Source organism: Rhamphochromis longiceps, linkage group LG3 (genome assembly GCF_057381845.1).
Source record: "Rhamphochromis longiceps isolate RC_006_pf linkage group LG3, R_longiceps_female_GT1.1, whole genome shotgun sequence".
Lineage (NCBI taxonomy): Eukaryota > Metazoa > Chordata > Actinopteri > Cichliformes > Cichlidae > Rhamphochromis > Rhamphochromis longiceps.
The window spans coordinates 3,974,386-3,998,469 of record NC_140559.1 but is presented as its reverse complement, the minus strand read 5'-3'; the positions used below and the strand labels follow the sequence as shown (position 1 = coordinate 3,998,469).

Below are 24,084 nucleotides of genomic sequence, written 5' to 3'. Positions count from 1 at the left end.
ACCAAAGTAGAACTTTTTGGTATAAACTCAACTCGTCGTGTTTGGAGGACGAAGAATACTGAGTTGCATCCCAAGAACACCATACCTACTGTGAAGCATGGGGGTGGAAACATCATGCTATGGGGCTGTTTTTCTGCCAAGGGGACAGGACGACTGATCCGTGTTAAGGACAGAATGAATGGGGCCATGTATCGTGAGATTTTGAGCCAAAACCTCCTTCCATCAGTGAGAACTTTGAAGATGAAACGAGGCTGGGTCTTCCAACATGACAATGATCCAAAACACACCGCCCGGGCAACAAAGGAGTGGCTCCGTAAGAAGCATTTGAAAGTCCTGGAGTGGCCTAGCCAGTCTCCAGACCTCAACCCCATAGAAAATCTGTGGCGGGAGTTGAAAGTCCGTGTTGCTCGGCGACAGCCCCAAAACATCACTACTCTCGAGTAGATCTGCATGGAGGAATGGGCCAAAATACCAGCTACTGTGTGTGCAAACCTGGTAAAGACCTATAGTAAACGTTTGACCTCTGTTATTGCCAACAAAGGTTATGTTACAAAGTATTGAGTTGTATTTTTGTTATTGACCAAATACTTATTTTCCACCCTGATTTACGGATAAATTCTTTACAAATCCTACCATGTGAATTCATGGATTTTTTTTTCACATTCTGTCTCTCACAGTTGACGTGTACCTCTGGTGCAAATTACTGACCTCTGTCATCATTTTAGGTGGGGGAACTTGCGCAATCGGTGGCTGACTAAATACTTTTTTGCCCCACTGTATTATTGAACTTTTACAGCCCTATGCCCCTAGTAGGTCTCTGAGGTCGAGTAGTCAGGGCCTACTTGTCATTCAGTATACGAGATTGAAAACTAGGGGTGATAGAGCTTTTGCTACTGTGGCCGCCAGACTGTGGAATTCCCTTCCTCAGGACTTACGATCCGCTGATTCATTGATTACTTTTAAAAAACAGCTAAAAACACATCTTTTTAAAATTGCTTTTTGTTAACTTTGTTTGTATTTTGTCTTTTTAATCTGTTATATCTTGTAAAGCACTTTGTGATCTCTATCTAGACATGTGCTATATAAATAAGATTTTACTTACTTACTTACAGTTTTCCCTGTGGATTATAACTTTAAGAAGATGTGACATTCATCAAGAAATCCTGCTCTCTGGATTATTTCCATGAACACTGAGCTGGAACACATCTACAGTGCTGGAAGTGCCCATCTCACCACCAACCTCTCTGTGCACATTCACTTTTCAACCCTTTGTGAGACAATGAAGATGTAAATCTGAGTATTTATCTATGTTAGTGCAAACACCTCTAATAGGTTGCTTTGGCCTTTCCAAGTAATATCTTCCGTCGGATCTGCGGTCCAGGCTCCTAAAATCATCCTAGTTTAACAAGCACTACAATCTAGAGGAGAGCTGCACTAACAGGTGTGACTGATAAGATCTGACCTGCAAGGATACTCATGTTTCTCCAAAAGCTGGTTCTGACAAATAAAACTGAAAACTGAAAAACTGAAAACTAAAACATGTGACTGACCTCAGAGTTTCAAATCGACATCGTGGATTCTCCAGAAGAACACACAGCTGCTTCACTCCTGAATCCTGCAGGTTGTTGTAGGTTCCACTCAGGTCCAGCACTCTGGGATACGAGGGGTTGGACTTCAGCGCTGCTGCCAGATAATCACAGCTGATCTCTGACAAACCACAGTCCCACAATCTGTATAAAGAATGAAAGATGTAAGTTTATTAGACAAAGTGCTTGAAATCGGTCAGTGTTTCATCATCTGTTCAGAGCTGAAGAAGGTTCAGAATGTAGAAGTTTAGAAAATGGAAACTCCAAACAGCTGAAGCCAACAGGAAGCAGCTTCAAACAAACACAACAAGAGAAAAAACTCTTAACGTTTCACATTAAAGTCGTACATTTATCATAAAAACATGAAAAAGTCGTGTTTTTCCTTCCAGGAACCACAAGGCTTCACTTTTAAAGGTGAAGTGTGAAAGAAATGGACATATTTGAAGTCCAACACCTTTTTCCAGTCACATTATTAAAGCAGACAGACTACAAGCTCATTTTCATTGCAACAAGTCATGTTCTGACCCTTTATTATTATTGTTATTATTAAACATTTATGGAGGATGTTTTTAAATTAGGCTCAAATATGTGACAGACATTTCATCCCATGTCTGTTTGGCCTCATCCTGGGCCGGATTATCCAGCACACACTCTGACCACAGGCCCAGGGGCCACGCACAGCTGGGCTCCATCCAAGAGACAGGAAACAAACCAACACAATAATAAAAAGCACCATGTAATCTTCTTACATCTTCAAGACAAACATAGTAAAAACATGAGCATATTTGTTTCCTGATAAAATGATGTGACAGGTAGAACAGAGTAAAGTGGTGGTGTTACAGCCTTTCTCCCCTCTGCTGCTGAGGCTGTTAGTCTCTCCCAAACTCAGCTACAGGACTTCCAAATGAATGAAAGCAGCAGAAGTTGCTTTACAAATGAAAGAGGAAGAGAAGAGGGAGGCCACCCTGACCATCACTCCAGCTGAAAACATCACACTTGGCACCTGGCAGAGCTTCTTAGCATTTACCGCCCCAGGAGATCTTTGAGGTCAGCAGACCTGATGCTTTTAGATGTTCCCAGGTACAGACTAAAGACTAGGGGAGAGAGGGCTTTTGCTGTGGCTGCACCCAGACTGTGGAACAGTTTACCTCCTCAGATCAGATTCTCCACAAGCCTAGGAACTTTTAAAACTGCTCTTAAAACTCACCTCTTCCTATTGGCTTTTAGCAAGGTTTAACTTATTGTTTTATTTTATTGTTTTATCAGTGAGGTGTTTTATGTACTTGTGTTTTATTGTATTTTATATTTGTATTGTACAGCACTTTGGTCAGCCTAGGTTGTTTTTAAATGTTCTTTATAAATAAACTTGACTTGACTTGAGAGTCTGTATCTCTGTCTGCAAAATACAGTAAATAATGACCAATGTTGGGAAATTAATTATATAGTTACTTCTTCAAAAAAGTTACTGAGTTTTGCAAACCACAAAGTTTGTTGCAATAAATACTGAATACTATCGTTGTTATAAACAACAATAGTATTCAGGAAGAAAACCAAACATTGCAGATAGTTTTATCATAACTCTGGTTTTACGTGGCCGATCAACACAATTTAAAAACTGGTATAAAGTCCACACTTTTTCCATCAATTGTTCCGTCTGTCCTGCTCACATCTCCAATGGTTGTACACGTTGTCATTTTTTTTTTTTTCACGGTTCAACAATACTTTATTAATCACACTGGTGCGCTACGTACACGTGAAGGGGGGGAAACACCAGGTCCCGGGGATCAATAGGCTGGGGAAATAGGCTGTACACGTTGTCATTAACGTGGTTTCACTCCACATCAGCCACGCCACTTTGCTAGCTAAAACACCGGTGTCGGCACATAAGGACGCTGTCATAGCCTGTCAACCATGTTGATTAGCTGCGTATATACCAGGAGTCGGCAACCTGCGGCTCTTTAGTCCTTATAGTGCGGCTCCGGGTGGTTTGGGAAAATAAATTATAAGTATTTAGCTGAAGTGTATTTTATTTGTGTTTAGTTCTTTTTTTAACGTGCAGTTCTAAATTGGAAGATTGTGATTTTGAAATATAAAAATAAAATTATATTATCTTATTTTTTCACCGCTCAAAATAAGCGTTACACTCGCAGAAGCCGGTATACCCGCCGAAACGCTGTGCATTTATCGAGACTTTCGACCCCAGGTAGGCCAATTATGGATCTTCGGATCCACATTATGTCAGCAGCTCCACCGTGAACTATGTTAAAAACAAACAGCGCTCACGCCTCACAGATGGCAGCTTACAGTCCTGTGTAAAGATGAAAGCCCCGTTTTGCAGACGCTGTGCGCAGAGGTTCAGGAGCAGAAGTCCCGTTGTAAACATATCACGGCAGACCCGACGATGTTTGCATGAACGCGCTTTTCAGCATCTCTTTATTGACCACTTTTCACACACGGTTGCTGTACGCACACAGCCGGCTGTAGCTTTGCTGCTCACAGCCCGACAACACAACAGCAGAGAGAGCACAGACTTGAAGGTGGCGAGGCGTGATTGCGGGTGCCACTCAGGTGCCTCCCCTGCAGCGGCGCTGCAGACCACGCCCCGCCACACACAGTAACCAGGTAAAATACATATTTAGGCAGAATTTTGCAAATATCTATTTTTCCTTTTTTAGCAGCATAGAGCTTTTTTCCCAGTTATTTTTCAAAAGTCAGGTCAAGGCTCCAAAAGCCCAAAGGAGATATAAGGGTGGCGGCTCACAGCAGTTTTTGTTTGCTGGATCATTTTAGTTCAGCTTTCCTTTGTTATATTTCTTTAAGAGTTCAAAATGTGTTAATTACATAAATAAAATGTAATTTTCTCTGTAGCACTTCATGGATTTCATAAGCAACATACCTTAGTTGCTCTGTGGATTCTTTTAAAAAGCAGTTAAAAACTTTTCTGTTCAAACAAGCCTTTTGTTGATCTACGTATTTTATATTCTTTACATTATTTACATTTGATCTTTTACATTGTGTATAATGTCTATTGATTGTATTGTTTATTTTAATATTTGTGTACAGCGCTTTGTGACTGCCTGTCTGTGAAAAGCGCTTAATTAATAAACTTTACTTACTTTAGTTGTTCACACAAAGCATAAAGGTAAAAAAAACAATATATGCAGTGTTATCTTCATTTTAGATTTCAAAAAGTATTTGCGGCTTCCAGTGTTTTCTTTTGCGTGGAAACCGGGTCCAAGTGGCTCTTTGGGTGTTAAAGGTTGCTGACCCCTGCTATATACGAATGTGAATCGCATCATTGGCTGGACTATGGGATAAGGTGGCATCGTTCTAATCCCATACGGGAGCAGCCGGTCACTTACTGACTCACACTGCAAAACAGAATTGTTAAAGTTTTAATTTTAATTTCAATTGAGATTTGATATTTTTTTTGTGCGCAACACAGATTTCCTGTGCGCAGAGACCATGCCAGCAGTGCACAACTGCGCACGCGCACAGCTTAGAGGGAACATTGGGCACCACCACAGTTCACTTCAACAAAACTTTACTTCAGATTTGTTTTCATGTTTTGATCCAGTGATGAGAGCCGTTTCCCCCATGTCCAGTCCTTGTACTAAGCTAGGCTAAACATGTCCAGGATGAACCTGAAAAGAGAGTATTAGCCAAAGGACTCAATTTTGCCATCTCTCCACAACAGTTGCCCATAGTGGACCTCATCACAGCCACGGAATCTGCCATACGGATTAATAAATTATCACAGACAGAAGCAGAGCAAATCAGGATGAAAGTCTCAGCCACGCTCTCCAGTGCCAAAGTCCCTCCATCCAACCTCACAATACAGGAAAAGAAGGCCGTCGCTTCCCTGAGCAAAGACCACAACATCACTGTTTTACCAGCTGATAAGGGAAGATGCACCGTGGTCCTAAACACTACAGATTACCATACAAAGATCACTACTCTCCTCAGTGACAACAATACCTACGAAGCCCTAAAGCGAGACCCCACAAGCAGCTACAAAAAGAAAGTTATAGCTTGCCTTCAAGACTTTGAAAAGGACAAAATTATTGACCGCCTTACATATCACCGCCTTTACCCAGGAGATGCCATACCCTGCATCTATGGACTTCCGAAGATCCACAAGGAAGCTGTCCCACTCAGACCCATAGTCAGCAGCATAAACTCAGCCACGTATAACATTGCAAAACACCTTGCTACCATCCTTGCGCCTCTCGTGGGGAACACCCCACACCACATCAAGAACTCCACCGACTTCACCGAAAAGGTTCAGAAACTTACCCTGGATCCAGATGAAACCATGGTGTCCTTTGATGTAGTCTCTCTCTTCACTTGCATACCCACCACAGAGGCCGTGGAGACGGTCAGAAAACGATTACAAGAAGACAGCTCCTTGGAGGACAGGACCAACTTCACACCCGATCAGATTTGCACCCTGTTAGACCTCTGCCTCACCACTACATATTTCAAATACAACGAAGGCTTTTACAGACAAAAACATGGCTGTGCCATGGGCTCCCCCGTGTCACCTATTGTAGCCAACCTTTACATGGAGGAAGTGGAAAGGAAGACTCTTGGCTCTTTCAAAGGAAGAGTACCCAGCCACTGGTACAGATATGTGGACAACACCTGGGTCAAAATCAAGACACAAGAAGTGGAATCCTTCACTGCGCACATTAACGCTGTGGATAAAAACATCAAGTTCACCAGGGAAGACACAAAGGATGACTGTTTGCCTTTCCTGGACTGCGCTGTGCACATTGAAGAGAACGGCAAACTCAACATCGAAGTTTACCGGAAGCCCACACACACGGACCAGTACCTCCTCTTTGACTCCCATCACCCTCTGGAACACAAACTTGGAGTAATTAGGACCCTACACCACCGGGCAGAACATGTTCCCTCTCAACCTGAAGGAAAAAAGAAGGAACACACACATGTAAAGGAAGGACTCAAAACGTGCGGCTATCCTAAATGGGCGTTTTTAAAGTCAGCAAAGAGGCACAGAAAAGAAGACCAGACACCAGCGAAGGAGGATAAGAAGGACAGACGCAACAACATTGTCATCCCCTATGTAGCCGGTGTATCAGAAAAACTCAGGAGAGTTTTCTCCAAGCATGACATCCCGGTGTACTTCAGACCCAGCAACACACTCAGACAGAAACTGGTTCACCCGAAAGACAAAACGCCAAAACACAAACTTAACAACGTGGTGTATGCTGCACAGTGCAGCGAGGAATGCTCAGACCTCTACATTGGAGAGACCAAACAGCCACTTCACAAGCGCATTGCACAACACAGAAGAGCCACCTCCACAGGACTAGACTCAGCAGTCCATCTGCATCTTAAGGATAAAGGACACTCTTTCGAGGATGCTAATGTTCACATTTTGGACAGAGAGGACAGATGGTTTGAAAGAGGAGTGAAAGAAGCCATCTATGTCCACTGTGAGCGACCATCTTTGAACAGAGGCGGGGGTTTACGACACCAACTCTCTGCCATCTATAATCCAGTTTTGAGATCCCTTCCCAGACGCCTTAACGCCCACTCACATCCTGGGCCATCTGACCTCAGGAATTCGCATGACAAGGTGGGGCCAGGTTTCACAATGAACACACCCGAAACTGGCTGATTGGGGCCCACACCCAGTTTCACACCTTGGCTCAGGTGATTAGAGGATCATCAGGGGGTCCTCCTAAGCAATCCAAAGATAAAGAAAAGTTCACCTGCCAATAGGGATGCACCGATACAGATACTGGTATCGGGTATCGGGGCTGATACTGTAAAATGTGTGTGTACTCATACTCGTAAAAGTTAACCAATACCATGAACCGATACTAACTTATTTCATTAATCAGAGGGTGGCTTGTCATTTCTGTTGTAGTTTTTTGATTGGCCACTAGGGGGACATCCCATGCTAAACAGGCACAGGGTTAGATGAGTGAGACTGGCGGCTCCAGATAAAAAAGAGAAACTGGAGGCTGCTGTAGCTAGGCTAAACAAAATGTCAGCAGTGTGGACCGGAACAGCCAATTTTTAACTCAGGTTTTGGAAAAGCGATGAACAATGTCAAGAGAAAATGCACGGGCAGTTAAAATAACAGAGGCTCTGACTCATTTTATCGTTCTGGATGACCAGCCAATGCCGGTCGTGGAAAACATAGGATTGCACCGCCTTCTAAGCATACTCGAGCTGCGATATGAAATTCGCAACCGCCCATACATCAGGGAGATAATGGTGCCAAAACATTCTGAAGAGGTAAAGACAAGCAGTATGTGCGCGATGTCAGTCCTTGGTTTAACGGCACAGTGGACTGATGATCCACGGGCAGATGAGGAGTTTGTTCATCAATGCCAAATACTTTCGTTATTTTGTTTGTTTGTTTACAATATGGACACTCTGCAATAATTTAAAAGTTTGTTTTATTCTCAAACCTAATTTGTATTTATTTTATTCCAAACAGAAGTGTTTATTTATTATTCTGAAAGCTCGAGACAGTGCCAATAGTTCAGTGATATTTTGTTAAATTACAATGTGGACACTCCGCAATAATTTAACAGAAGTGCTTATTTTTCACTTGAAATTTTTTTGTGGTCATTTTTATTAAGATTTTAATTTTTATCGGCAGAGAATAAAATAAAACCTGTCTTCCAATTCATTGCATTTGTGTGTGTGTGTGTGTGTGTGTGTGTGTGTGTGTGTGTGTGTGTGTGTGTGTGTGTGTGAGATAGAAGAATTGGTTTTTATACTCTGTATCGGCAAGTACTCAGATCCAAGTATCGGTATCGTATCGGTTTGAAAAAATTGGTATCGTTGCATCCCTACCTGCCAATTCTATAAAGCTTGGTTGTTTATAAAATAATATAATTTAATTATCAGCAGTGGGGATGTGTTGATCCTGACCTGAGAGTTTCCAGTGTACAATGTGGACTCTGCAGTACAGCAGACAGAAGCTTCACTCCTGAATCCCGCAGGTCATTGTTACTCAGGTCCAGCTCTTTCAGACTAGAGGACTGGGAGTTGAGAACTGAGGACAGAGCATCACAGCTTCTCTCTGAGAGGTTACAGCCACTCAGTCTGGAAGAAAAAACAAACACACAAATTAATTAAATCAGTCAAATGAAACATTTTTTAATGCCAGCATGCAATACAATTATTGGTTAACTAAATAGCTTCATTAAAACACAACTCTTCTTCTATAGCAGCACTTACTCCTTGTAAGCTCCACCTGCTCCACCTTCTGAGTCAGACGACATGAAAACAAACTGTAAATCTAGTAGAAATATGATTGGAAATCTTCTCAGATCCATTTGTACATTTAGAGCCTGATCCTGACAGTGTAGTTTTTCACTGCCGTCACTTGTCGTTTGCAATATACTTTTTGCTCTTTTGTATACTGACGTTTCTTCTGCTGCTTTAATATATGATCGGGATACACTGTTAAACATCAAAGACTCAATGGAGATCTACTGTGACAGCTGGGACAGCTACAGAAAAACTTTTCCTCCTCCTCTGGAGTGTTCCGCACCTGACTGCGTGCTACTGTGCACAACCCGCGGCATTTCCACCCTCAAGAGACGAAAAAGGGGAACGAGGGCCGGCGTCCAGGTGAAACGGAGAAGGTACCGGAGGCTAGCTGCTTTGCTGCTGGGTGACTCTCGGTGTCTGCGACCAGTTCCTCTCCTGTCGTTTGCTGGGGATGTTACGCCGCCGCCTGGGACCCGAGCCCCATGGCTCGAAAGCAGTTTGCTCACTCTGTGTCCATCATCCATTTCCCGTTTTGCTGGTGACAGCTACGTCTGCTCATCGATCAAGTTTTTTCCAACTCTGGAGTCGCTGCCCTGCCCGGCAGGTCCACAGGTTTGCACAGGTGTTTAATTCAAGTACCGCTGCAGTCGGCTGTAGATTCCGCAGATAAACCGTCATCAATTCGGTTCGCCCTGCTTAACGTTCGCTCTATAACGAACAAATCATTTATTTTAAATGATCTTTTTATCAAAGAGTCTCTAGATTTTATGTGTCTGACTGAGACGTGGCAGCAAAATAAGGATTATGTCCACTTGAATGAAATCTGCCTGTCTGGCTGTTCTGTCATTGGAACTCCGCGTCTTTTAGGACGTGGTGGAGGACTTGCTGCTGTTTACCAGGACAGACTCATATGCAAACTGGTGACTTCTGACTTTTTCTCTTCATTTGAGTCACAGATGATGAAGGTCGGTTCTCTGAAAACCTTTTATTGTATTTTAATCTATCGACCTCCTGGACCTGCTGGGGTCTTTCTAACTGAATTTAACGACCTTCTGACATCGATCATTAAACTGGAGAAGGTTGTAATATTGGGAGACTTAAACCTTCATATTGATGACGCTTCCTGTAACACTGCTGCTGAGCTCATCACTATCACTGAGTCTTTTAACTTTAAGCAGCATGTTTCTGGCCCCACACATACGAAGGGCCACACTCTTGATCTTGTTTTCTCCCTGGGTTTAAATATACATGATGTATGTGTGGAAGATGTCCATGTGAGTGACCATAGTTGTATATTCTTTAATTTGTCATTTTACGTGGATCCTTCACCTCCTAAATTAATGATCCAAAGGTGGATTATAAACCAGGATGCTGCTAGAAGGTTTTCTGCCATGTTTGTCCCTCGCATGGCTCAAAATGATATGGATTGTCTTTTAACAATCAATGTAAATCTATTTTAGATACGGTGGCACCTCTGAAACTAAATGTTGTCCATTCTTCAAATTTCTGTCCTTGGATAAATGAAAGTATTCGAAATTTTAGGACATATTGTCGCAAATTAGAACGTTTATGGAAGGCTTCCAAGCTTGAGGTCCATAGGGTACATCTCAAGGAATCAATTTTCTCACTTAACGACATGATAAAAAATGCCAGAACGGAATATTTTGCTAATCTAATAGCTTCAAAAAAGAAAGTATTGTTTGATACAATTAAAAACATTGTCTCTCCTGATATTCCTCATGTACCAGTCTATACTAAATCTGATTGTAATGACTTTTTAAACTACTTTGTTAATAAGGTCGCTGCTGTCATGTCTAATATTTCTCCATCATCCTCTCAGTATCACACTGAAACGTTGCTTACCCCTGATACCTGGTCCTCTTTTACTCCTGTTACCTTACAGGACATCAGTGCGCTGCTTGGTCGAATGAAACTGACTTCAAGACACCTTGATGTACTTCCTCCATCATTTTTCATTAGTATGTTTGATTCTATTGGCCCCTGTATTCTGGAAATAATTAATACTTCTCTTTATACTGGCTCAGTTCCCAGCTATTTTAAACAAGCTATTGTTGAACCAATGTTAAAGAAACCAAATTTGGATCCATCTCTTCCAAGCAGTTACAGGCCAATATCAAAACTACCATTGGTGTCAAAGATCTTGGAAAAAACAGTTGCAGAACAACTTAACAACTTTTTGGAAAAGAACAATGTTCTGGACATTTTCCAGTCTGGTTTCCGCAAATTGCACTCCACTGAAACCGCTTTGCTTAAAGTGTCTAGTGACATTCTGATGGCAGCAGACTCTGGAGAGTACACTGTTCTGGTTATGTTGGATCTCACCTCTGCTTTTGATACTGTTGATCACAGCATCATGATAAATAGGCTGAAGGACTTGTTTGGGATTACTGGCGTTGTTTTAAAATGGTTTATGTCGTATCTATCTGAGAGATCCTTTACTGTCTGTATAAATCATGTGCTGTCGGAAACATCAGTTCCGTCTTCTGGGGTACCTCAAGGATCTGTTTTAGGTCCTATTCTCTTTTTGCTGTATATCCTCCCTCTAGGCCACATTATCAGGCGTTACAATAATATTTCTTATCATCTCTATGCTGATGACATTCAGTTGTACTGTTCTTTCAAAGCTTCTGAGTTGTATAAATTGTCTTGTTTAAATAATTGTCTGTCAGAAATCAAACAATGGTTAAATGACAATTTCCTTCAGTTAAATGCAGATAAAACAGAAACTTTGATTATTGCACCTGATCACATGCTCTCAGAAATTAGGCAGCATATCAGCTTTTTAGACCCTTCATTTCAGTCGAGTCTTAGAAACTTAGGTGTTATATTTGACAGTTCGATGTCTCTTGAGAAACACTCTAAACAACTTGTCCGGAACTGTTTTTATCATCTAAGAAACATTTCTAAACTCAGGCTACTGGTGTCAAAGGCAGAACTTGAGATGATTATTCATGCTTTTATCTCTTCTCGTTTGGATTATTGTAACGGTCTTTTTACGTGTCTTAACAAATCAGCTCTGGATCGCCTTCAGTCTGTACAGAATGCAGCGGCAAGACTTTTAACTGGTACAAACAAGAGGTCACACATTACTCCAGTTTTGGCTTCTCTTCATTGGTTGCCTGTAAATTTTAGGGTTCATTTTAAAATTTTAGTTGTAACTTTTAGAGCTCTGCACGGTGAAGCTCCCCAGTATATCTCTGACCTGTTGAAACCTCATGCTTCATCCCGAGCACTTAGGTCTTCAGGTCAGAGGCTACTGGTGGTCCCACGTACTAGATTTAAAACACGTGGGGATCGAGCTTTTCAGGCACTGGCACCTAGGCTGTGGAACTCAATGCCGTTGTCTTTACGCTGTCTAGACTCTACTGACTCATTTAAAAAGCAGCTGAAGACATTTTTATACAAACGGGCTTTTAATTAATTTAACTAATTTTAACTTGTGTGTCTGATCTTACTGTAAAGCACTTTGTGATTTTTATCTGTGAAATGTGCTATATAAATAAATTTTACTTACTTACTTACTAATGCTGCAGGCCCGGATGCGCTGTCTACACCGGCTGTCTCTCACCTTTTACCCATCCCTGTTACTTGTCATGTGTTTCTATGGCGCATTAAGAGTTTTCATGTGCTCTGCGCTAAGGTCATTTTTTTCTGTTCTCAAACTGATCTCCCTGTTGGAGCTCAGTCTGGGAGGAGTTCTTTTTTCTCCTCATCTTTCCTGATGTTGTGCATTTTCCGCTGTTCGGTTCCGGGTCGCTGCTCTAGCGGCTGACCAGCCAGCTACCTGGCCTGACCTGTCTCCCCAATGTGATGTTTGTGTATTGTATGTACGGTTGGAATGCTCAGTATCCTAATTGCCCCTTGAAAATAAATACAGTGTTCTGAATCTGAATCTGAAAAGATTACAGAAGACGACTCTGTTCAGTAAATATTACGCTCATGCTGTCAAGAAATACCAAAGGTAGGTAAAACTCTGGTTGTTGCAGCCATCCAGTATGACATGCTTTGTACTGTTCTGCTGCAGTTTGTGACACCTGGTTGATGAGTTGTGAAGAATGATGAAACAAACACTTCACTCAATGTTTGTCTTCTAAACTGGATGTAATTTTGGCAGCCGATAGTTTTTCACAATCTATCCCAGCTGCAAATAGGAACACAACAAATGAATAACTTTACCCACTTGGATCCTTATCATTCAAGATTGTGAAAAGATTCTCTACTCAGAGAATACTGGAGATTTTAGATGAGAGAGATGGAAGATGATGAAGGGGAAGAGTTTTCAGAACTTGAGGCCTTTTGTCTTCACTGTATAGGACAGAGAAGACAGGAAGGGAGGGAGAAGTGAGGAGAATAACACAGGAAATGGTCTTGGGCAGACTCAAACCAGGCCCTGGAGTCACGACTCTAACCTTCAGTGCATGGGTCACCTGCTCAGCCAGGTAAGCTACAGCAGTCAGCAGTGTGTGAGTTCATTTGAAGACAATGATGACTATAAGTCAGGTAAAAAAAATACTATCATCAACCAACAAGGGGAAAACAGTGAGCTTGAATGACCAAGCTTTGACCAAGGGTGGCTCACTCCTCGGTCTTCTTGCCCAAGGAGTGAACCACCCTGCATGGCTATCAATGTGGTGCAACCAAGGCCATCATACAGTACAGGCCATCCAAGCTGATTTTAACTTTTCCTCCCAGATACCACCTTAGAAATCATCTAGATTAGGATATGTTGGCTGTTCTAGATCCAATCACAACAAACAGAGAGCTGCTGTGTGTCCAAGGTGAACAGGAAGAATATATACATGCATAAAGTCAATAAAGTCAGAAGGTTTGCTTTAGACTGTGCTGCAGTTTATCATCAAAGACAAACAGGCACCATGCTGCCAATAAATGGCATCAAGTCTGACTTTTTTTGTTCTTTTTTTTTTAAATCAAGATTAAATTTTATAGCAACCACAGCAGAGATGACCAGGGAAGGTGTGCTTGAGGGGATATAGCTACAACAGCTGGTTTCAGACTGAAGATGAACTGAGGTGCTGCACCCAAGTCTGCAGGTTCAGGGAGGGACAAACATCTGCTGCAACCAGATTGGAGTGAGAGGAGAGAGCAGGCCAACAACAACAAAGAAACAACAAACACACTGTGGAAGACCGAAGCAGAGTTTAGTTTAAAGTGGAACTAAGGATGTTTCTCTGGCTGCCAGGATTCACTGAGTAATTCAAATGCTTTCTTTAATGCAGGACCCACCATGCATGTAAAAGCAAGTGTTTCACCAACATTTGTGACTAAAATAGACCTGCAGTAGAAATGAATCTAGGAGCATGCATGTGAATATGAAGTATCACAACATTAGGCAAATGCAGCCTAAGTGTTTAAACAAAGACTGATAACATAACAGCAGCAGTGATGATCAGAGTTTTTGGCGAATTCAGCGTCTCGAGTACACCGAGTTCTGGAGGCATCAAAGAGGTCACAGTTGTACTGGAGAAATCCCAAAACTTTAGGATACAAATTCATACAAAGACAGAAAGCCTGGTGAAATAAATTACTGACACAGTTGGATGTTAAAAGTAAAGACATGAGTACAAATGTACTCACAGAGCTTTGTTGGAGGCTTTGACCACTGGTAGCAGCCTCAAAAGAGCCTCCTCTGAAGCAGAGTATTTCTTCAGGTCAAACACATCCAGATCTTTTTCTGATGACAGTAAGATGAAGACAAGAGCTGAGCACTGAGCAGGAGACAGTTCATCTGTGGAGAGACTTCCTGATCTCAGGGACTGTTGGATCTTCTCCACTAGAGAACGATCATTCAGTTCATTCAGACAATGGAACAGATTGATGCTTTTCTCTGCAGACAGATTCTCATTGAGCTTCTTCTTGATGTACTGGACTGTTTTCTTATTGTACTGTGAGCTACTTCCTGTCTGTGTCAGCAGACCTCGTAGGAGAGTCTGATTGGTCTGCAGTGAAAGACCCAGGAGGAAGCGGAGGAACAAGTCCAGGTGTCCATTTGGACTCTGCAAGGCCTTGTTCACAGCACTCTGGTAGAAGTGTTTCTTTGCAGATTCTCCTGTTTCAGACTTCTTGGAGGTTGTTTGTTGTTCTTCCAGCAGATTGAGTCCAGAGTTGATGAAGGTCAGATGGACATGAAGAGCAGCCAGAAACTCCTGAACACTCAGATGGATGAAGCAGAACACCTTGTCCTGGTACAGTCCTCTCTCCTCTTTAAAGATCTGTGTGAACACTCCTGAGTACACTGAGGCTGCTCTGATATCGATGCCACACTCTGTCAGGTCTGATTCATAGAAGATCAGGTTTCCTTGCTCCAGCTGATCAAAAGCCAGTTTTCCCAGAGACTCCATCATCTTCCTGCTCTCTGGACTCCAGTGTGGATCTGTCTCAGCTCCTCCATCATACTTGACCTTCCTCACTTTGGCCTGAACTACCAGGAAGTGGATGTACATCTCAGTCAGGGTCTTGGGCAGCTGTCCTCCCTCTCTGGTTTCCAGCACATCCTCCAGAACTGTAGCAGTGATCCAGCAGAAGACTGGGATGTGGCACATGATGTGGAGGCTTCGTGATGTCTTGATGTGGGAGATGATCCTGCTGGCCTGCTCCTCATCTCTGAATCTCTTCCTGAAGTACTCCTCCTTCTGTGGGTCAGTGAACCCTCTGACCTCTGTCACCATGCCAACACAGTCAGGAGGGATCTGATTGGCTGCGGCAGGTCGTGTGGTTATCCAGAGGCGAGCAGAGGGAAGCAGTTTCCCCCTGATGAGGTTTATCAGCAGCACATCCACTGAGGTGGACTTTCTAGGGTCAGTTAGGATTGTAGTTTTGTGGAAGTCCAGAGGAAGTCGACACTCATCCAGACCATCAAAGATGAACACAACCTGGAAGTCTTCAAAGCTGCAGATTCCTGCTTCTTTGGTTTCAGTAAAGAAGTGATGAACAAGTCCCACCAAGCTGAACTTTCCCTCTTTCAGCACATTCAGCTCTCTGAAAGTGAATGGAAATATGAACTGGAGGTCCTGGTTGGCTTTGTCTTCAGCCCAGTCCAGGCTGTATTTCTGTGTTAAGACTGTTTTCCCAATGCCAGCCACTCCCTTTGTCAGCACTGTTCTGATTGGTTCATCTCTTCCAGGTGAGGCTTTAAAGATGTCTTCTTGTCTGATTGTTGTTTCTGGTCTGTCTGGTTTCCTGGATGCTGTTTCAATCTGTCTGACCTCATGTTCATCATTGACCTCTGCAGTCCCTCCCTCTGTGATGTAGAGCTCTGTGTAGATCTGATTCAGAAGGGTTGGGTTTCCTGCTTTAGCGATGCCCTCAAACACACACTGGAACTTCTTCTTCAGCTTAGACTTAAGGTTACGATGACAAACTGGAGCTTGAAGTTCTGAATGAGAAGAAAAATAAACACTCAATTCCAAAAAGAACTAATCTTTAAAACATGTTGCTCCATCTTCCATCTCTGGGAAATGTTCATTTATCCAGCAGCTTAAATCTTTACATAAATCCTCTTACTGCTCTGCAGATGGTCAGCCAGCTCCTCCTGCTTCATTCTCCTCAGGAAGTCCACTGTGATCTTCACAAACGCCTCTCTGCTGCTGCTCCTCTGACTCTCTAAGCATTCTGGGTAATCTGGACTCAGAACCTTCTGGAGCTTCTTCAGCTCGTTCTTCACAAAAGTGATGATGTTGTCCTCCAGCAGCTGGAACAGAATATTTATGAATGAGCCAATCAGACTGAAATCATGGAGCCAAACATCAGATCCATGTTGGACACACTGACGATCCACTGGTCTACAAAGAGCAGCATGGAGATGACTGTGAACAGAACAGATGTAACAGTAGTTGTTGTACATGTACAGACCATAAATATGGAGTCCAGCTGTGTTTGATGCTGCTGGGCAGACTGACCACTGGGAACCTCTGAGCTCTGCTGCTCCACTCTGTGGAGGAACCATGAAGGATTAGATCAACACAGGATAAAGATCCAGGAGTTTCTGCTCAAATAACTTCATCTGAATCAAGTCTGTCAAGTTTTAGACTCTCAGATTCTGAAGATATATTTTCTGTTTTCTATGAACTTTCTTTCATCAGTGATGGAAGTGATGATGTTGCAGAAGCTCAGAGGAAACTTTGAGACTTCATCAAACTGATAAATTCACTCACTGGAAGGTAAAACTGTGATGAACCATCAACTAATGCTCTCAGGAGGCCAAAGGTCCCTGAATGTAACTGTGCAGTAGATTCATCGAGTGTTTGAAACCTGACCTCTTCCATATGTTTTCATTCTAACACAAGAAGTCCTTTTCTCATTGGTTTGATTTGAGTTTTCATTTGAGTTTTCCGAGTCTCGTATTTGGAGTCGAGTCTAATCAATGATCTGACAGAAGAACATTAAAAAGGATTTACCAGTGCTGTCAAAATTAACATGTAGGGTTAGGGTTAGGGGTTCATCTGTTATCATGATTAACATGATAAAAACCTTTAACACGACACATCTGGATGCAGAACGACTCAAAATCCCTGAAATGTTTCTATCAACGCACTTCGAGCAGTTTGTCCGAGTAGAGTTACCTTTGCACACGTGCAGATGTGCAGCACATCTGTTAGTGACGGCAGCTGAACCAATCAGCTCAATATGGAAGATGACAAACACACACTGACCTCTCGATGGAAAGTTTGAGCATTAAAAAAATAACAAGACGGACCAGCCGACCAACATGAAGGATTCTGCACATCGTGACAGAAGGAATTTTCTTTTCACCGAAGCACTTCCAGCTTAAAATATCACAACGATGCAAAGCACTGATGACACAACTGCCAAGTGGACAAACTGCAGACCTGTTAGTGTTGTTAATAACATAGTTTTGGTTCCTCGTGTCAAAGACTTGAAGAAGAGTGACAGAGAGTGTTAGACTGCTGCAGGATCAGTGCCACCTCCACAGACCTGTGAAGAAAATGATTGTTTGACAGATGGGCTCAGATTCAGGATCAGCTGAGGAGTTTGTGGCTGACAGAATCCTGCAGGTACAGAGCAGAGCCCATCATTAGCATGCAGGACTGTCCCTGGGGGGGTCGGCTCATTCGGGAGGTTAATCAATGTTTACATGTTCAATAAACATGTTAAGTGTGTAAATTTGCCCTTTTCTCTCGAGTCTGTTTGCTCATGAAATGAACTTTGATTCGTTTACATTAAAAATGATGTTTAATGGTGATTAATCCAAATGAATCCACAGTAACCCTGTGATGAGTCTGATTAAACATTTTCATTAACAGCAGTAATATAGATTATATATTATTATATATTAGTGCACACTTAGCTTTTAGTATATATGTTTGTTACAAAGTTGTATTTACAGCAGAGAAGCTGAGTTAAAGACTGAAAACTATTCAAAGTCTCTTTGAATTGAAGCGTTTAACATTCTTTGTGTTTATTCTGCATTGACTTCATTATATGGTGTAAACGTCTGTTACAGGCTTAAATATAAAGTTGGAAAATGTAACTGCAGCTATTGATCAAGTAATTGTGATTAATCAGGATTAATGACAGAAGATTGTGTCATTAATTAGTCATGTTTTAATCTACTGACAGCACTAGTGTTCACTCTGGTGCCTCCAACTGTTTTACGCCCTTTCAACACCTTCGTGGTCAAAAGTGTACACGCACAAAATCTACAATAAAACCCTCACGCAGCAATAGGACAGACACACAATCCATTTATCTCTGTGTCTCAAACACACACACGTGTATTCAAAGCCTCGATTTGTTCATATTTCATCTGTTGTGTTTTTATCTTCAGCGTTTTCAGTGTTGCTGCATTTACACCAAAAATGTTTCCATTGATGAATCAGATTGATTTGAATGTGTTTCATCCATACAAATCCCTCCCTGGTGGTCACATGACTCTATAACATAACAGGAGTCATGTGACAAGAGTTTCATGCTGTAAAATGTCAAAATGGTTGAATGTGGTGGAGTAAAAATGTGAGATGTCAACTACTTTTCTTCAATATGAAATGTTTGCAGGGCCTGACAGGAAGTGGACGGACGCTCTGATCACTTCCTGTTTGCTGAAGTGGGTTTTCAGTTGTTTAGAAACCAAAGGCTTGTTTTAAAAGACAGTTTAAATGGGACTGAGGGAACGACGTGTTTGTAGTTTATATCCAACAACATCGAGCAGTTTAATCAAAGAGTTCATGTTGCTAACAGCTCACCTCTCTGCAGCAGACACAGGCTGGACTTTAAAATCAATGAGACGATCTTCAGACCAGTGACTCCTTAAGGACACAGAGCTGGCTTCAGGTTCATGTTTACGTTTAGTTCCTTGTTTCTTCCTGTGAATAATGGTGGAGCAGTGATGTGAGTGCTGAGCTGTGACATGGAGAAGAGTCATGGACAGTTAGAGATGGTCATCTCACCTCTGAGCTTTGGTCTGGCTCTCATGTTCCCCACACAGAGTGCTTTTAGAGGGAGGGACTCCCTCCTCTCTGTCCTCACACTGATCCATGCTGCTCAATTCACATCAGCTCACACACACTTTCTACCTGCAGAGGAAACACAAATCATTCATGTGCACATCAGCTGAAATCCTCCTTTCATCATGTGTGCTGTCCAAATATCAGCTGCTTCTTTCCTGCTTCATCTCAGTGTCAGCTGGATGCAGTCAGACAGCAGTGTGAGGCAGAGGAAGCTGCCATCAGCTGCTCTGCTATCAGTCCACTAGATGGAGCCTGAAGCACACACGATGCATTCACTGACACACACTGATTCACTGTGACTGGAAGCTTCAGTCAGTCCAACATGTGTGAACAACATTTTAAACATTTCAGCTGATCCAGGATTCAAAGAGGATCAGCAGAGTTAAAGCTTCACACTAATTCTTCCTGCTGAGTTTGCAGAGAACTGCACACACACTGATTCACTGCTAATGAGAAGCTTCTTCCATCCAGTAATTCATCATCCATCAGCTCTGCTGCTGCTCTCAGTCCTGGACTCTGATCACACACTAAAAGCAGCTTTTTAACTCGTGTCTGTAAGAACTCTTAGTGTTAGCTTAGCGTTAGCTTAGCGTTAGCATGCTGTGTGCTAGCTTAGCGTCAGAGCTCTGCAGGTGTCTCGTGTGTAAATATTAATCACAGTGACAGTAAAGGAGGTAAAGGGCTGTGACGTCATCACGTACGCTGCGTCCTCTGTGGGCTCTGAGTGAACTCAAAGTACAAACTACAAGTACACAAACACGAACGTAGCTCAGAGTGGCGGACACACTCGGCCTCGTTGGTCCAGCTGTGAGTCCGTTACCGTGAACTATGGAGCGGCAGATTTGTGCTGAACTAAGCTGCACACAGCTGATGTTAGCCAGGAAACATTACACACTGACTTTAATGGAGAGACCGGAAATACAAACACACACAGTTTGTTGTGTGAAGAAATCAAACACGAGCTGAACAAACAGTAAAGTTCCTAAAGACAAACTGTTAAAGGAGGAAACAAAGCAAACTTACAGTTTCTTCACACACCAACAACAAGCTCCACTCCACACCTGGACACTAAACACGGACACACAGGTGAGCTGCTTCCTGGAAGGAGGCGGGACTCCACCTGAAACTCAGCACAGGTGGGAGGGGCTCAGCTCTGTGTGTGCTGATGTGTTAACTTTAAAAATATGCCGTCTGACTGCTCAGACTGAGTCAGAGTAAAGTTCACATGCTGACGTGTGGAGACATGAAACCTTGTTGTAGCTGCAGGTGTGAACACACTGATCCCAGATCAGCTCTGCTGTATTTGTAACATGAACATTTCTGCTGCAAAGCTTCAAATGTTCAGCATGTTTCTCTGTTTCCAGTCTATAGATCCAGTCACACTTTCTACCTTCACCTGTGCAGTAAAGACTGAGAGCAGAGCTGAAAGCAAGCGTCCAATCAGTGAGCAGCATCAACACCTGAGCTTCATTCAGACTCTGTTATTGAAGATGTTGTTGGTACAAAGTTCATCTGCTGCTCACATGAATCCATGAAAGATTTATTTCACTGAATGTTTCTTCAAAGCTCATTTCAACCTGTTGAAGTCATGAATGAAAGTGCAGACTGAGAGTGGATCACATGATGTTTGAGGTGTGTCATGTGACATGTTCAGTATTGTCACACATGTCTAGATTGTCCCTGATATCATAACTGCTCAAACACTGATGATTATATTTGAAGAATTATTCCTGATGGCAGCAAAGTTTGAATGGAGCTCTCTGTCTGTGCTGATTTGTCGCCCTCTGGAGGTCAAAGCACAAACTGCATGATGTCACTGTAACCACCACAGTGACAGGAAGTGTTTTTATGACTGAAACACTGAAATGATGCTAACGGCTGTCGTTAGGCTCACTGACAGCAGTGCTGATGTGTTCATGTCAAACACTGGCTCAGGTCAGGCTCCTTCATCCTTCTCCAGCGTGAGGCCGCCCTCAGACCCACAGGAGCTCTGACCTTTGACCTCCTGACCCTAACCATTTTAGTCTTGTTGCATCTTTAAATGCAAATCCATCCAAACTGTAGCCGAGCAAAAGAAGCTGGAAGCTGTTCTATGAATGATGTTGTCGAAGGAGCTTGGAAAGAAAAGCGTCTGGACTTCTTTAAGTTGCTTGAAGAGGGACATGGACGTCTTAACGCCCACTCACATCCTGGGACATTTGATCACAGGAAATCACATGATAGCGTGGGGCTAGATCTCACAATGGGTTCACCCAAGACACGAGTAGTTCTTTATGTTTCTCGTGCACGGGAGAGAACTGGACCAATGCCGTTCCTTCGCTTGACCACAGTTGCTCTCGTCCGTTCCCTCGTAACACTGCTCTTTTATTGAGGTTACATGAATATACATAGGTTCATTAACATACACGTGAACAAAGGTACCAGTCTGTATGTTATGTAGGTGTGTGTGTGTGTGTGTGGAGTCAGAGTGTGACCCCATAAACGACTTCCCTAAACCTGCTGGTCTGGAAGTCCAGCAGTTCATCTAAACAAAAGGCACTTAGACTAAAACAGACATCCTACCACAAAACAATAAGAAGGTAGCACCTCTCCCATGATCCCAGGACGTGGGTGTGAATGCCAGAACACTCTGGAGTCACACAAAGTCTTTAAAGACTACTATCATTACACAATTGGTTCTACACCTCTGAGCATATATGGTTAGATATTCCCCAATAACAATGACAATGATAAAATATAAATCCAACAATGGTTTTCAGGGTTTTTATCGTTAACTTCGTTTCCCTGGGTCTTTTCCCGTGTTGTAGTCGTGTGTCTTATTTTGAAAGAAATGTTTACGCGTTACCATAGTGACCAGAGAGCATTAAAGGAGCAGACAGGTGCATCCAACAACATTTTATTTTCCCTTATTTGATTTATGGACCTAACTGTATGAACTGGACTTTGGCTTTAATGCTGCTCCTCTTCATCATTGCTGTGTTGCATTTCCATCATTCTGCTGCTGGATTCACTGCAGGCTTTAACAAACACTCCTTTGGGTCCAGGCCCAGCCACGTGTTTGTAAGCTGCTGTGCTCCTCACAAATAAAGCCTGAAGCAGCTCAGACTGTTAGAAGCAGCACTGAGCCCTGTTACAGTTATAGTGTTAGAGCAGCGGCTGCAGCCTACAGCATTTAAACTAGCTGACAGTAAACACATCAGTCCAGATGTTACCACATTACTTTGTGATGCTGAGAGTTAAAGGAGACTGGCTGATTAAAATCCCATTCCTTACATCACCGTCCTCTGCTCTGACTGCTTTCACTTCATTTAATCACAATCAGAATACTTTTTTGATCCCCAGGGGAAATTATTTAGGTTACAGTGCTGCAGCACAAACAGGAACAAAGACACAACACACTAAGTAAGAAATAGCACAACATACACAATATATACATGCATATATATACATATGAGTCACTTATAAGTAATATGTGAGTGCTGGGGTCTATGACAGCAGGCAGGTCTGTATTTATGTCCAGGACGGTGTGGAAACCCAGCTTCCTCCAGCCGAGTGATGTGTGGATTCACCTTTCTCACTCACTATGTGTTCACAGACCTCTCTGCATCGAATCATATCTGTTATTAACCTCTGTCTCTCTTCCACAGCATGTCTTTATCCTGTCTTCCTTCTCTCACCCCAACCAATCACAGCAGATGGCCCCGCCCCTCCCTGAGCCTGGTTCTGCCAGAGGTTTCTTCCTGTTAAAAGGGAGTTTTTCCTTCCCACTGTCGCCAAAGTGCTGCTCATAGGGGGTCATATGATTGTTGGGTTTTTCTCTGTATCTATAATTGTGCGATCTACTGTACAATATAAAGCGCCTTGAGGCGACTGTTGTTGTGATTTATATAAATAAAATTGAATTGAATTAAGAAGCTCAGAAACAAAAGTGTCTGGACTTTTTTAAGTTTCTTGAAGACATTTCATCTGAGAAGCTTCTTCAGTTTTACACTGTGTGCACAATTATTATGCCAGAACTATTTTTGAGGATTAATGTCATTATGGACCAAGGACAGTACTCTGGGTCTCCTGCAGAACAACTCGAGCTGTGATACCTGAATGAAGAGCCTCTGCTGCTTTAAAGAAGGAGGCTCGAGGCAGAGGTGAGGTGCAGACCAACCAGCTTTTATTCAGCAACTTTAACAGAAGGATCAGAAAAATAAAACTATACAGCACAGTGATGCTGACTGAAGCCACAGCATTAAACTAAACAAGCATCGGATCATCTTTAACAACATCTAATAAATAATGACAACTATTTAATCCTGTATTTCCTACAATAAAGCCTGTTCAGATATTTGTTGCTGATGGAAATGTAAAAGGCTCCCAGGAACCAAAGGACAAAAACAGAGGCAACAGTCACAGCTGCAAAGGATCCCCTAACACATAAACTGGTTCGAAGATATTTTCTAGCTCTGCAGAGGAGCTTGATTGCACGGACAGTAAAAAGTGGATTCAATAACAGCAGCGAGCGCTGAGTGATATAACGGTGCTGCGAGCAGCAGTGCAAAGGCTCACACAGAGACAGCAGCTACACTGTGTGTGGATGTGATCCACAGTCACAGCTGTGGGTTTCAGTCAGTGTGTCTCTAACTTCATGGTCACATTTCAAAGCTTATTGGAGCCAGAAGATGTTCAAGTAAAAGATTTATTGCTGTACTCGTCTACCAGGATAACAGGAGGTTCATAAA

At 42.6% G+C, this 24,084-nt stretch overlaps 1 protein-coding gene across 1 annotated transcript in view; it reads right to left on the bottom strand.

The window, feature by feature from the left end:
* LOC146672565 (NACHT, LRR and PYD domains-containing protein 12-like) overlaps nucleotides 1-21,105 on the bottom strand; it is a 44,248-nt gene extending 23,143 nt beyond the window's left edge. Inside the window, exons 1-8 of the mRNA XM_085401343.1 lie at nucleotides 20,378-21,105; nucleotides 19,295-19,420; nucleotides 19,091-19,210; nucleotides 16,740-16,818; nucleotides 16,392-16,578; nucleotides 14,466-16,263; nucleotides 8,505-8,678; nucleotides 1,551-1,730 (exon numbers count right to left, since the gene is read on the bottom strand). Of these exons, the coding sequence (XP_085257469.1) occupies nucleotides 1,551-1,730; nucleotides 8,505-8,678; nucleotides 14,466-16,263; nucleotides 16,392-16,578; nucleotides 16,740-16,818; nucleotides 19,091-19,210; nucleotides 19,295-19,383 (2,627 nt within the window). The 5' untranslated portion in view covers nucleotides 19,384-19,420; nucleotides 20,378-21,105. The remainder of the gene's footprint in view (nucleotides 1-1,550; nucleotides 1,731-8,504; nucleotides 8,679-14,465; nucleotides 16,264-16,391; nucleotides 16,579-16,739; nucleotides 16,819-19,090; nucleotides 19,211-19,294; nucleotides 19,421-20,377) is intronic.
* Between the last annotated feature and the right edge of the window lie 2,979 nt (nucleotides 21,106-24,084).